Source organism: Salvelinus sp. IW2-2015, unplaced genomic scaffold (genome assembly GCF_002910315.2).
Source record: "Salvelinus sp. IW2-2015 unplaced genomic scaffold, ASM291031v2 Un_scaffold495, whole genome shotgun sequence".
NCBI lineage: Eukaryota > Metazoa > Chordata > Actinopteri > Salmoniformes > Salmonidae > Salvelinus > Salvelinus sp. IW2-2015.
Window position 1 is genome coordinate 847,856 of NW_019942562.1, and position 15,824 is coordinate 863,679.

At 45.9% G+C, this 15,824-nt stretch overlaps 1 protein-coding gene across 1 annotated transcript; it reads right to left on the reverse strand.

Annotated features, from left to right (window-relative positions):
• Positions 1-1,860: 1,860 nt before the first annotated feature.
• asb4 (ankyrin repeat and SOCS box containing 4) lies at positions 1,861-13,628 on the reverse strand. The gene is made up of 6 exons (XM_024135571.2): positions 13,011-13,628; positions 8,652-8,951; positions 8,250-8,492; positions 5,091-5,338; positions 3,985-4,098; positions 1,861-3,670 (listed from the first exon to the last, which is right to left on the reverse strand). Exons 1-6 carry the CDS (start codon positions 13,309-13,311, stop codon positions 3,482-3,484), a joined length of 1,395 nt encoding a protein of 464 aa, XP_023991339.1. The 5' UTR covers positions 13,312-13,628; the 3' UTR covers positions 1,861-3,481.
• Between the last annotated feature and the right edge of the window lie 2,196 nt (positions 13,629-15,824).

Below are 15,824 nucleotides of genomic sequence, written 5' to 3' on the forward strand. Positions count from 1 at the left end.
AGAAGCACAAGCATTTCGCTACACTCGCAATAACATCTGCTAACCATGTATGTGACCAATACAATTTTATTTGATAGTGGAGAGGCTCTGGTGACGGGCTATGGTAGTGGAGAGGCCCTGGTGAAGGGCTATGGTAGTGGAGAGGCCCTGGTGAAGGGCTATGGTAGTGGAGAGGCTCTAGTGAAGGGCTATTGTTTGTTCTCTGTTTTCCCTGCAGGGCCTGATGATAATGAGTGGAAATATGGGCGGCATTACTGCCAGATGACACTGAGGAGGTGGGAAAGAAGGGGGCGTGTGTGAGCGAGCAGGGGGGTAGCTAGCTACCAGACACTCCCCCAAACTGTAACAAGACAGTTACAGTACAGTCCCCTGCTATTACTCCCTCAAAGACATCACGTGCTACAAGATATAACAGTGCGTAACTAGAACATAGGCGACTGAATACTTGAGGTAGACATTTCCCACAGAACCACAGATCTAGGATCAGATTATCCTACCCCAATCTTAACCATCAGAGACATGGAGAAAAACTGACCTTTTATCAGGGGTCATGGACAGTATCTGGTAACACCAGTTGTCACAATTAACCAGCTGGAATTGTGGAAAATAGGATATTCTCAATACGTTGGTTCATTATAAGTCGGGTCGGCAACCCCAGGAAACCCTGAAGAGCTGCAGGCACTTCATACATTCTGATTTAACTGACCTGGAAGACCAGGTGTGTTGAATTCAGGCAGTCACTGAACTGATCAATTAGATCAGTTGGTCAGGCGTGGTGCCTAGTTGGGACAAAATCCTGCAGTACTCCAGGAACAGGGTTGCCTACCCCGGTTCTTAGTGATATGCATAGAATGACACCGAATCATTTAGTAGGAACTCTGTTAGGCCTTCTTGTAGTCTACAAATGAATGGTAATTATGTTCCGGCCCCCCAACCATCCGCTCATGAAAAAAAACAGCCCACGGCTGAATCTAGTTGATAATCCCTGCATTACAGCATGTTACGCGGACTGGACTGTCACAAACACGTGCTAAGGCTACTGCTGCACAACAAAGTCCTGGAAAACGGCACAGATAGAGATGTTAAAAAATAAAGAACATATGAATATAAAAAGACAGTAGTCGTCTTAAGTAATTGACAGTCCATTCTCAATAACAACACTGCCCCTGTGTACTGTGTTGTTTAGGGCTCCTTTCACAATCATCACCATCCATTACCAGACCATTGGAAGCCCCATTGACTAGTGGCGCATTGAACATGTCACACTCTAGTGACCCTTCACATGTTAGACCAAAAGACACGTGTTACTGCAAGATCCCCCTACACACAAACTTACTAATAAAACTATTGACTCCTCCACATCCTTTATCCTTTCTAGTGTAACTTCCTAAACCACTCTGCTCTTTCGCTATAGAGCTTTCATCTGTTCATATATAATACCTGGTTTATGAGACTACAGGACTATACAGATGGAGAGTTGCTGGCTGCTCCATTCATTCCCATTGTGTTTGTTCTCTCCTCATTATGTAAAGTACAGAACCCTGTTGCTCAGCCTCTGAGTGTACGGCTGCCAGTTCACCTCTCAGCGACGCGAGAGGTATCTCCTCTCTAACAGAAGGATTAATAGCTTAGACGTCTTGCTCTATTCAGCCTAAGTCTCTGAAGTGCTCCCTCTATGCTTTCTGCTATTATCTATATTCCCACCATCGCAAATTATACCCAATGCTGATTGAAATAGACCCACCATTATAAAGACATTKGGGTATGGAGCTTGAAGGTAAAGGTTACATTTAATACAATATACAGAGCCATCTAAGCCTTAAAAGGTGATAGGAGCTCAGTCATAAAGAGTTAACTACTTCATCTTAAGTACTCTGGAGAGGATCAACACAAAGGGGGAAGCTATTTAGAGGCCATACATCATTCTTGTGTGCTGTGTTGTCATTGAATAGATGCTTTATTGAACTTATAAGTCTCCAAGTGCATGCTGTAGGATACTGTACATCTGTGCAATGCTAACTATTTCAAGAAGTCATACATTTCCCCCCAGCTGGTCTACTGCCTATCTTTGGGCAGATGTAAACACAGAGATTGCAGTTGCCTAAAAATGATTCAAAATAACACAACCTTAGATAACGCAGTCATTATCAGAGTATTCCAAAAACATTTGTCTTAGATCTAAAGATAGCGAGTCCCTGTGATGATGTCTGTGCAACACACTGTCAGCACTATCAAGTGAATGGAAACACACTGAGAAATGTCTTGAGTGAACTGCCAAGTATTTGTCCTTTTGAAAGGAGCGCGTGAGAGCAGGGTGCACTGGTTGCTGGGTGAAATCCACTCTGCAGTGGTGAGTCATGAGGTTACCCACACAGAGAGAGGGAGGGAGAAGGGGGGAAGTGATAAAGAAAGAGAAGGAGGAAGGGAGAAGAGAGAAGGGAGGGAAGGAGAAAAATATAAAAAGGGAGAGGGGAGAGAGAGAGAGGGAGGGAGAGAGTCAGACAGCCTGAAGTCAGTCAGTGCTGCAGTGGATCCTTGGCGTCACACTAACAAGTGACATCATAGACCAGGACATCCAGTATTAATGTCTGAAAGAAACTTCAGCTGTCAGACTGATACATCCATCCATCTGTCAAACAGACATCCATTAATCCACCACATCGGGCTAAAGAAGACCAATGTCCTCATATGTCATTATCACAATAGACTGGAGTCTACAGTAAGATCAGGATATCCAGTCAGTGTGTTTGACCCAGTGTTAGCCTCAACTGCTAGGCAGTGCTATCATCATCTCTTTTGGTTCCACTTTCAGCAACAGCAGCTACAGCATCTCTTAGTACCGTTTAAAAAAAAAAGTTATTTCCTGTTTTAATGACTGGACCTAAGTGATAGTGTTAGGAAAGCACCTGGCCAGACTTCATTTATCACTACACTCTATGTCTAGGGGTCCTAGGCTTGGCTAAATGATCTGTAATCTGTCTAAATGTCTGCATTAACATGAGAAGAAAGACTAAGCGGGCCAGGTGTTGAATACATGTGCCCGAGGAGACAGCAAACTTACCAAGTTCAGGTCGATCTCTGTCTCAACTCTATACTTGTGGTTGGCATTCGTTCAAGTAGTGATATACAAAATAATATACAAAAGGCCCACAACAAGTTTTTACACAAACGCTGGCTGGCCGACCTCCCTCTTTGCAATCACCTGCAGTCACTTATTGCCCCCACCTGTGAGCAATCCACTGTTTATCGAGGCTTCCTGGGAGAGCTTAGCACCTGACCCGGTTGCTGCTGCCACCTAGGGATAGAGTGTGGAAGTGGCAGTGTGCTGTATACCTGTGCACCTAGCTAAGCACTAACTAACCTAAACTACCCTCCATCTATACTACTACTAATAGCATCAGATACTGTCTCTCTTGTATCACTCAGGGCAGCTGTTCTCTAAAGATAGATCATTCAGTCAAACACCTGGTCAGTAAGTCCATCAATAGAAGGTCCCCTCAGGTTCCAGTAGCAGGTATCTCTGGATGGGGGGAGGTAGGGGGAGGGTCCCTACCCCAGTGTGACAGCGGTTCTCCATAGCCCTCCTGACAGCACACCGGGCCAGGTGCATCAGACAACGAGGAGTGTTGGAGCACACAGCAAACATGGACTCATAGAATTCCTCATGTTGCTGGAGAAACAAAACAGAAACCTATTGTAGCGACCTTAACCCAACACCTTGTCAAAAGGTTTGGATCTCTGGGCGTAACGACTAACGTGTTGGGTTGACAGTCACTGAACCCGGGTTCAAATTCACTATAATATGGAGGATACGCATAAATTAATGTCAGTGCATAATCCCTTTGGGGTGATTATATCATATTAACTGTGTCTCAGACTGGTCCTGATTAGTGTGCAACTAAGTCAGCAACATTTCAATTTGTTTAACTTTATAATACTGCAAAGTCCAACAATGAGATTTTACACTGTATTTTTGTGGGTTACCTTGTAGGAGGCTTCAGAAATGGATGATCTCCACTTGTTGGTGGGTTTGATCCGCTCATATGAGTTCATCATGACTTCCACTGCATTGGGACACTCATGGCAGGCCTGCAACACCTACAGAGTTAGACAAATGTGTTGTTCCACCAAATTAGTACCTTTTGCATTCCTTTGACATTTTAAGTAGAAATTGTGCACCAATATTGAATTTTAAAAGCCTGTTATATGAAATGACATGGCCTTTAATATAGACCACATAGAACATTCTATAAATCAGATTTTTGATATTAATAAAGATTTGCTAAAATGGCAAATTTGTTACATGTCCCTCTGTGACTTCTAGGAAGATTTGAACCCACTTAACCCCAATATTGTACAACAAGTTTTCACCATCATTGCCCTAGTTATTTCCAAAGATTATTATTTATTCCATGTGATTAGTGATTCATCTAATCACATAAAATGTCTGTCCCTCATTTTATGGAGAAACTATACATTTTTTAAATTAGTTTTCCAAAAGAAACATTGAATATCTAATAGTCAAATCCTAGTGTAAAAGCAGGTGAGCTGATTCTACTCTTTTTGGACATTTTCTGTTGTTTTGTGGTGGAACACTGAGCAGGTCGAGCACAACATGTCAACCCTGTTACCCATAGACAGGCTAGAAATGTTWAAAAAAAAAAAAAAATTGTGTGAATCTTGCAGTGTCCAACACTGGGACATAATTTACAATCAAAGCATGTGTGTTTAGTGAGTCCACCAAATCAGAGGCAGTAGAGATGACCAGGGAGGTTCTCTTGATAAGTGTGTGAATTTGAGTTTTTTCCTGTCAAAGTGTAACGAGTACTTTTGGGTGTCAAGGCAAATGTATGGAGTAAAAAGTACATTATTTGCTTCAGGAATGTAGTGAAGTAAAAGTTGTCAAAAATATATATTGTAAAGTACAGATACCCCCAAAAAACGACTTAAGTAGTCCTTTAAAGTATTTTTACTTAAGTACTTTACACCATTGAACTCCGGCAGGTATCTCCGCTGACCACCAAAGTATTTCCCCTACCTTGTAGAACTACGGCGGGTATCTCTAATGACCTCCAAAGTCTTTCTCCTACCTTGTGGAACTGCGGCGGGTAGACCCGTGGAGCTCCAAAGTTGAGCAGCAGCTGGTAACAGAGCTCAGGGATGGCCATGGGCCTGACGGAGGTGACCTTCAGGACGTACTGGATGGGTTCACAGCCGTTGATGTCCATGGTCGTAGTGTCCGCCCCCGCCTCCAGCAGCATCTGCATCAGCACGTGGTCACAGTTCCAGGAGGCCTTGTGCAGGGCTGTCTTATAGTCGTCTTCATACAGGTTAGGGTCTGGAACCAACAAAGGGTTAGGGTCTGGAACCAACAAAGGGTCTGGAACCAACAAAGGGTTAGGGTCTGGAACCAACAAAGGGTTAGGGTCTGGAACCAACAAAGGGTTAGGGCCTGGAACCAACAAAGGGTTAGGGTCTGGAACCAACAAAGGGTTAGGGTCTGGAACCAACAAAGGGTTAACAGTAATGTAGTTTGCCTCCATTTTTTCTACCAGTAATTAGCATACACAATTACCTAGACAAATGCCTAGAAGATATGGTGTGAGGCAAAGTAATTTTGCATCCTGACGAGGATAATGCATCTGACGAGGTGAACCATGATGTAAATCCAAGCCTTATAAGGTGCCGTATCAAGCGTCTCAGAGTGAAGTGCTGATTTAGGATCCGTTTTGCTGTTAACCCATAAGAGTCTAAGCCCTGTCTARGCCGTAGGAGGGGGTAGGGTTCTACTAAGCTATATGGAAATGTTTTAAGAAAGTCATACCAAGGATCCTTTAGCTATTTCATTTTGAATTTTAAGACGCCTTGAAGAATAAAAAAATTACTTATAAAAAATATTTGATGAAAACTATTTTTGGCAATACTGCTATTAGCCCATACAAACGCATTGACTAACAGATTCACTACATGGAACAACAGATAGTCCCCCCAAAAATCTGAAGGAAGTTTGTTCTGAAGTATCTGTCCTATGCCTTATTTTTGGCACTCCATATATACTTCCATACATTTTTAAGCTGGTACCGGGGACCTTGAGACGAGTCTTGTGAGGCCTGTGGGCAACCGACATGTACGTGTTCGTGAGAGTCTCACCTTTCCACAGAGGGGTGTGTAGCCTTTTCTGTCCGAACGCTACAGACAGAAGTTGGCAGATCGGCTGTGAGAAGACCAATTTTCGGGATGTCTCATAGTCTGACAAACACTGCTCTAGCTCTGTCACCTTTCACCATAGATGCAGAAGGCCTACATATATGAATACAGTGGATTGAGATGCATCCAATGCAAAAAACAGATATCTCTAGCTTAAAAAAAAATTGTTACTAGTTACTGTCTTGTCTCATCGCTACAACTCCCATACGGGCTCGGCGTCCTCCGAAACCATGCGTCCTCCGAGCCATGCGTCCTCCGAAACACAACCCAACCAAGCCGCACTGCTTCTTAACACTGCACGCATCCAACCCGGAAGCCAGCCGCACCAATGTGTCGGAGGAAACACCGTACACCTAGCGACCTGGTCAGCGCGCACTGCACCCGGCTCGCCACAGGAGTCACTAGCGTGCGATGAGACAAGGATATCCCTACCGGCCAAACCCTCCCTAACCCGGATGATGCTGGGCAAATTGTGCATCGCCCCATGGACTTCCCGGTCGCGGCCGGCTGCGACAGAGCCTGGGTTCAAACCCAGAGTCTCTGGTGGCACAGCTAGCACTGCGATGCAGTGCCTTAGACCACTGTGCCACCCGGGAGGCCCTAAACAGACACTTTAAAAAAATATTCTAATTAGATTTCCGTGGAGGCGCGGACATCGACTCTAAGGGGTTTTAAGATTACAATCAATAAGACAACATGGACAGGGGGGACCTGATCCTAGATCAGCACTCCTACTTTGAGATGCTTGATACATACAGTACGGCCCCAGACCTCATCTGTATACCTCTGGCCCCTCTTTGGACACTGTGTTAACTAACCTCCAGACGAGCTTCAATGCCATACAACTCTCCTTCCGTGGCCTCCAACTGCTCTTAAATGCAGTAAAACTAAATGCATGCTCTTCAACCGATCGCTGCCCACACCTGCCCACCTGTCCAGCATCACTACTCTGGACGGTTCTGACGTAGAATATGTGAACAATTACAAATATCTAGGTGTCTGGTTAGACTGTAAACTCTCCTTCCAGACTCACATTAAGCATCTCCAATCCAAAATGAAATCTTGAATCGGCTTCCTATTTCCCAACAAAACATCCTTCACTCATGCTGCCAAACATACCCTCGTAAAACTGACTATCCTACCGATCCTTGACTTTGGCGATGTCATTTACAAAATAGCCTCCAACACTCTACTCAGCAAATTGGATGTAGTCTATCACAATGCCATCCGTTTTTGTCACCAAAGCCCCATATACTACCCACCACTGCGACCTGTATGCTCTCGTTGGCTGGCCCTCGCTTCATATTCGTTGCGAAACCCACTGGCTCCAGGTCATCTATAAGTCTTTGCTAGGTAAAGCCCCGTCTTATCTCAGCTCAATGGTCACCATAGTAGCACCCACCCGTAGCACGCGCTCCAGCAGGTATATTTCACTGGTCACCCCCAAAGCCTATTCCTACTTTGGCCGCCTTTCCTTCCAGTTCTCTGCTGCCAACGACTGGAACAAATTATAAAAATCAATGAAGCTGGAGACTCATATCTCCCTCACTAACTTTAAGCATCAGCTGTCAAAGCAGCTCACAGATCATTGCACCTGTATATAGCCCATCTGTAAATAGCCCATCCAACTACCTCATCCCCATATTGTTATTCTTTTGTTTGTTGCTCCATTGCACCCCAGTATCTCTACTTGCACATTCATCGTCTGCACATCTATCACTCCAGTCTTTAATTGCTAAATTGTAATTACTTCGCCACTACGGCCTATTTATTGCCTTACCTCCCTAATTTTACCTCATTTGCACACACTTATATAGATTTTTTCTATTGTGTTATTGACTGTACGTTTGTTTGTTCCATGTGTAACTCTGTGTTGTTTTTTGTGTTGCGCTGCTTTGCTTTATCTTGGCCATGTCGCAGTTGTAAATGAGAACTTGTTCTCAACTGGCCTACCTGTTTAAATAAAGGTGAAATAAAAATAAATAAAAATAAAATAAAAATCTGTTAGGAGTGACCCAGAACACCAATCCGTTTTACCTCACCTGCGCCGTGGTCCAGCAGAATGCGGCAGACCAGGTGGTGGTCCTCGCTGTAGGTCTGTTCACGGATGTCCAGGGCCCAGAAGGCTGCAGTGATCAGGGGCGTCTCCTGGAGGGAGTTGACCGCGTCCACCTGGGCCCCGTGGGAGATGTAGAGAGCCACCAGCTCAGGGATTCCCAGGCGGGCTGCTGTGTGTAAAGGTGTTTCCTCGTCTTTGCTCTGACTGGGCTTGTTCACATTGCCCCCTGGAGGTAGGGAGGGAAGGAGGCAGGGAGATAGAAAATGCAAAAGTACAGTAGGCCTACTTAATAATATGATTTTGCATATCCAAAGACATGGCAACCTCAAAATAACATGATTTTACCTGCACTGAACACTTTTATTTAATCTCCATCCATTCTCACCATTAAGGATGAGTTGCTTGGCACAGTCCACAGACTCTTTAGTTATACAGTAGTGTAGTGGTGTGTGTCCACTCAGAGACAGGCTGTTGACCCTCGCCCCGTGGCCCAATAACAGGGCCACACAGTCGCCGTGGGCGACCGTACAGGCCACGTGAAGCGGGGTCTTCCCATTGGGCTTCCTGTTAACCGCCGCCCCCTTCTGCAGCAGCACCAGAGCTGTCTCCAGGTAGTTGTACATTACACAGACGTGGAGGGCCATCGCCCAAGAACACTCTAGCTTGTAGTCTGGCAACCAGAAACCTAGAGTAGTGAAAAAAACATTACAAATAATAACTTTTAACCATCATTATTGAGCCTCAATCTCCCCTCTCTCTCCCAATGGCATCCTGAGAGTAGGGAGCTACGGTCACCCGACAACCTACCAGCTCGATCCCATCCCCTCCTCCCTTCTCCAGAGCATCTCTGGAGACCTTCTCCTCACTTCCCTCATCAATTCATTCCGGACCACTGGCTGCATCCCCTCTGACTTCAAAATGTACCAAGTCGCTCCACTCCTCAAGAAACCAACACTCGACCCCTCTGTGTTACGGTGGATCTCCACCCTGCCAAAGCTGACTCTCTCTCCTTTGTTCTCATCCTCCTAGATCTATACGCTGCCTTCGAAACCGTGAACCATCAGATCCTCCTCTCCACCCTCTCAGGGCTGGTCGTCTTAGGCTCTGCACACTCTTGGATTCCATCCTACCTGCCAGGCCGCTCCTACCAGGTGACGTGGAGAGGATCTGTGTCTGCACCATGTACTCTCACTACTGGTGTCCCTCAGGGCTCGGTTCTAGGCTCTCTCCTCTTATCTCTATATGGTCTCTTCTATCATTGCTATGCAGATGACACTTAACTACTTTTCTCCTTCCCCCTTCTGATACCCAGGTGGCAACACACATGTTTGCGTCCCTGGCAGATATCTCAGCTTGGATGTCGGGCCACCACCTCAAGCTTAACCTCGACAAGACGGAGCTGCTCTTCTTCCTGGGGAAGGCCTGTCGCTACAAGACCTCTCCATCACAATTTACAACTCCACAGTGTCCCCCTCCCAGAGTGCAAATAACCTTGACTTGACCCTGGACAACACCATGTCGTTCTCTGCAAACATCAAAGCAGTGATTYGCTCCTGCAGGTTCATGCTGTACAACATCCGTAGAGTATGACCCTACCTCACACAAGAATTGTCTCAGGTCCTAATCCAGGCACGTGTCATCTCCCGTCTGGACTACTGCAACTTGCTGTTTGCTTGGCTCCCCGCTTGTGCCATCAAACCCCTGCAACTTATCCAGAATGCCGCAGCCCAGCCGGTGTTCACCCTTTCCAAGTTTCAGTTGAAGCTCACATCCACTACAAGACCATGGTACCTGCCTACGGAGCAGCAAGAGGAATTGCCCCTCCCTACCTTCAGGCTTGCTCAAACCCCTACACCCCAACCAGAGTACTCCGGTCTGCCACCTCTTGGTCCTCCCACCCCTTCGGGAGGGAAACTCCCACTCAGCCCAGTCCAAGTTCTTCTCTGTCCTGGCAACCAATGGTGGAACCAGCTTCCCCCTGAACCTAGGACAGCAGAGTCCCTACCCATCTACCGAAAACATCTGAAACACTAAATAGTATCTTAAATAATCCCACAGTACCCTCGCACCCCCCAAAATAGATTGCCTTTCGTGAACTAACACTCGTACGTGACTTCCTACTTTATTGGTCCTGGTCAGTCCCTGGATGGGAGACCAGGTGCTGCTGGAAGTGGTGTTGGAGGGCCAGTAGGAGGCACTCTTTCCTCTGTTCTAAACAAAGATCCCAATGCCCCAGGGCAGTGATTGGGGACACTGCTCTGTGTAGGGTGCCGTCTTTCGGATGGGACGTTAAACGGGTGTCCTGACTCTCTGAGGTCATTAAAGATCCCATGGYACTTATCGTAAGAGTAGGGGTGTTAACCCCGGTGTCCTGGCTAAATTCCCAATCTGGCCCTCAACCATCACGGTCACCTAATAATCCCCAGTTTACAATTGGCTCATTCATCCCCCTCCTCTCCCCTGTAACTATTCCCCAGGTCGTTGCTGCRAATGAGAACGTGTTCTCAGTCAACTTACCTGGTAAAATAACGGTAAAATAAATAAATAAATAAATAAAATTGAGAAAATATACTAACTATGACTGAGATATGTGGTTGTCCCACCTTGCTACACTATATATACAAACGTATGTGGACACCCCTTCAAATTAGTTGCTGACAGGTGTATAAAATTGAGCACACAGCCATGCAATTTCCATAGACAAACATTGGCAGTAGAATGGCCTTACTGAAGAGCTCAGTGACTTTCAATATGGCACCGTCATAGGATGCCACCTTTCCAACAAGTCAGTTGGCCAAATTTCTGCCCTGCTAGAGCTGCCCCGATCAACTGTAAGTGCTGTTATTGTGAAGTGGAAACGTCTAGGAGCAACAACGGCTCAGCCGTGAAGTGGTAGGCCACACAAGCTCGCAGAACAGGACCGCCGAGGGCTGAAGCGTGTTGCGAGTTAAAATCATCTGTCCTCGGTTGCAACACTCACTACCGATTTCCAAACTGCCTCTGGAAGCAACATCAGCACAATAACTGTTCGTCGGGAGCTTCATGAAATGGGTTTCCATGGCCAAGCAGCCATGAGCAATGCCAAGTGTCAGCTGGAGTGGTGTAAAGCTCGCCGCCATTGGACTCTGGAGCAGTGGAAATGCATTCTCTGGAGTGATGAATCGTGCTTCACCATCTGGCAGTCCGTCAGATGAATCTGGGTTAGGCGGATGCCAGGAGAACACTACCTGCCCCAGTACATAGTGCCAACTGTAAAGTTTGGTGGAGGATGAATAATGGTCTGGGGCTGTTTTTCATGGTTCGGGCCAGGCCCCTTAGTTCCAGTGAGGGGAAATCTTAACATTGTGTCATACAATGACATTCGAAACGATTCTGTGCTTCCAACTTTGTGGCAACAGTTTGGGGAAGGCCCTTTCCCGTTTCAGCATGACAATGCCCCCGTGCACAAAGCGAGGTCCATACGGAAATGGTTTGTCAAGATCGATGTGGAAGAACTTGACTGGCCTGCACAGAGCCCTGACCTCAACCCCAGCGAACACCTTTGGGATGAATTGGAACGCAGACTGCGAGCCAGGCCTAATCGACCAACATCAGTGCCGGACCTCACTAATGCCCTTGTGGCTGAATGGAAGCAAGTCCCCGCAGCAATGTTCCAACATCTAGTGGAAAGCCTTCCCAGAAGAGTGGAGGCTGTATAGCAGAAAAGGGGGAACCAACTCCATATTAATGCCTATGATTTTGGAATGAGATGTTCGACGAGCAGGTGTCTACATACTTTTGGTCATGTAGTAAATCTTAAGGTGAATGCACTAACTGTAAGTCGCTCTGGATAAGAGCGTTACCTAAATTACTAAAATGAAAATGTTCCACCAAGAGTGTCTGAATGCCTTTTGCACATTCGGTTACCTTGCCTAATAGCAAGGGTAATTGCTGTATTTTAACTAGGCAAGTCAGTTAAGAACAAATTGTTATTTACAATGACGGCCTACACTGGCCAATTGTGCACTGCCCTATGGGACTCCCAGTCACGGCCAGTTGTGATACAGCCTGGATTCAAACCAGGGTGTCTGTAGTGACACCTCTACCACTGAGATGCAGTGCCTTAGACCGCTGTGCCACTCGGGAGCCTTTCCCTAGCGTTATTATATAAGGTGGCACAAAGAACAGGAGTGAATATAATGGTATGCATGAGGAGAATTGTGGGTCTGGGCAGGGGTGATGTTGGTGCATGAGGAGAATAATAACAAGAAAGTCAATCATCTTGTGCCCTTTCCAGCTCTAGAAACTCTCCCTGGACATCACTCTACTCAGGGTACTCTAAGTGGGCCTGATGGAGGTCTAGCGCCATCCAGTGGGGGGTATCCTACACTACTCCTCAACACCTGTATTATAAGCACCGTTGACAGTTAAATAACCCACCACAACCTATCTAAACTAATGCAAAGAACAAGGCAGCCTATCGACAAATCTGCTTTCAATGCCCTGAGTATATGCATTGTCAGACATACAATACCAGTAAAGTATCATCTAATGCAGGCGTGCATAGAGTTAAACCAATGCAAACTGATATCCTTGTTGCACCACACATGGAGGCCTACATTAGTCAGTCAACAGTGTCAGCAGTATTCACCTTTACCATGCGTGAATGAAATCACAACCATGCCTTTACCTTAGTTCCTGCATACTCCTACAATGCACAACCCTAGTCTGGAATCCAAACTCACTAGCACAACCCCAACCCTACCTTGCTTGTATGAGGCCAGGACCATGCGTTTGTCCTCCACCTCCAGCACAGTGTCGATGTCCAGGTTGGTGGTGTACAGTATCTCCAGGACCTCCGTTACGTTGTTGGTCTGTAGGGCCTCCAGGAAACGGGCCTTGATCTGCCTAGCAGTCTGTTGTCTGGGGGTCAGCAGCTCCTCCATGGCCCACTGTCCCTTCTCTTCTTCTGGTGTTACTACTGCTCTCACCAAGGCATGAAGGCACCTTCTGATGATGTCATAAATGGTGGATAGTATTATGCTTACACGGACACACATAGACATCCCCTCCCTCTCTGAGGGTCTCCTCCTGAAGAGACAGTGTCCCCCACAACACACCACACCAGGATTCTAGAAAGAGACAGGAAGGGAGGAAGTGAAAGAGAGAAGAGAGGGAAGGACGGAAAGAAAGCGGGGTATGAAATTCAATCCCTCTAGAGTCATGTTATTAGGCAGGTTATAAATAGATAGGGAGTTGGGTTCAGTCCCAAAATTGCACCCACAGTGTAGTCTAGAAAACCAGGCCCTAGGCAACAGCTACATGTCTAGTGAGACTACCCATAGGGCTATGGTCAAAAGTAGTGCACTATAAAGGGAAATATGGTGTCATTTGGGACGCAAATGCCTGGGACTCAGTTCAGTTGTAATGGACGCACACAATCCATTCCATATCCTTCTATGACATCTGAGTATGTAATGACGCGGTGTGTTGGGTGCATGTGTCTGCGCTGGCTGTGTAGTTTAGATACATTACATAGAGCAACATTTAACCACATAAATGCAACTGGAAACAGGGGATGCAGTATTGCAAACAAATACTCACTCATAACTCATACCACAAGGATACTAAGAAAGAAAAACAGAAATACAAGGCGTGTTTRGAATAAACTCTCAGTCTGACAGGTTCAACTCATCTGGAGGGGTTTATTTAACATAAGTAGTAGAGGCTACGTTGACCTTTATAGGTCAGTGGTTCCCAACTCCAGTCCTCCCTTATCCCCAACAGCACACATTGTTGTCGTAGCCCCAGACAAAGTCATCTGATTCACCACTAAAATAAGGAGTTCATATTGAGAATGCTACTGGGACTCTGTATAGTCATCATCATGGTACCTGGGGTTCTTTATACAGGTAGAAAAGGACTAGCTCTGGTTCATCGCGATGACAACAACAACGAGTTGCCTCTGCCTCCGAACGTGCACTAACGCCCTGGACCAGAGCTAGAGAAGGACATGACAAAAAAATATAAATAGAAAAACCAGTTCTAGCACTGGTTTGGAGAAAACAATGCCATGTAATGACTGCATGACACACAACACAGTAGAAAGGAGAAGGAAAACAACGGAACAATGACAGTGACTCTGTCCAGTGACTCTGTTCCAGTGACTCTGTCCAGTGACTCTGTTCCAGTGACTCTGTTCCAGTGACCCTGTTCCAGTGACTCTGTTCCAGTGACTCTGTCCAGTGACTCTGTTCCAGTGACCCTGTTAACAGGGACCCTGTCAGTTGACTCTTGTTCGAGTGAACTCTGTCCAGTGACCCTGTTCCAGTGACCCTGTTCCAGTGACCCTGTTCCAGTGACTCTGATCCAGCGACTCTGTCCAGTGACTCTGTTCCAGTGACCCTGTTCCAGGGACCCTGTTCCAGTGACTCTGTTCCAGTGACCCTGTTCCAGTGACTCTGATCCAGTGACTCTGATCCAGCGACTCGGTTCCATGTTATTCATGGACAGATAGTTGCCCTTTCAACTTTTCAGAATGCAAACGAGGGAGAGCAAGAAAATGAGAAAAAAGGAAAGCGAGGGGAAAAAGAAGCACAGCTAGCCTATCAGTCATGATTATCTCTCTCTCCCAGCCCCAACCCCAGCCCCAGCCCCAACTCCAGCCACAACCCCAACCCCAGCCACAACCCCAACCCCAGCCACAACCCCAGCCACAGCCCCAACCCCAGCCACAGCCACAAAGGTCACATAAACTGTACACAGGCAGCGTACTGACACAGTAGAAAACAAGGCTTTTTCAGGGTTAATACAACATATTGCTTTCAGCTTTTACTGTACATACAAAAGTCATAGAGTGCTAACCAATGGTAAACTGGGTGGTTGAGTGTTGGGAATAGGTTGGAGAAGTGTTAGAAAAGGGTTTCATTGTAGCATAACCCCAGACGCTCTGTTATAAGAGTAGCAGTGGGGTAACGTGACAGGAAGGACGCTGCAACTACAATCACAATGAAAGAGGAAGGGGATTTTTTGTTGTTGCTCAGGTTATGCAATTTAAGGGCTGGATTTAAGGGCTGCATTCAATCCGTATCGCCGAAGTATTGCGGAAGATCCGCGTGATGTTAAGGCAATTTCCGATTGATCTGACATATGCAGCGTTTACCATGAATGCAGTCTCCGCGACTGCGGGAACATTGCCTTTAATTGTCAACCGCACTATAAAGCGGTTGTTCAGCGCCACGGATTGAATAGAGCCCTAAATCGGGTTAACATACAAACTTCAAGCCTCGGTAATCACTCGATTTGATGATCATTTACATTTTTACAACATTTTATGAACATTTGTTTTAGAATTTTTTGGCAAAAGGGTAATCATACAATTTCTCGATATTATAATTATGCATTAATACTCTAATGTTGCATAAGTTATTATAAACAATAGCCAAAATGCTTTGTTTTTAGCATAACAATTACAAATAATATCAAATAAACATTAATACCGGTGTAATCTAAGTGGCATTGCATGGTACTATCATATTTATGTCTCTTTAAAGGGACAGTTCACTAAATAACTATCCAT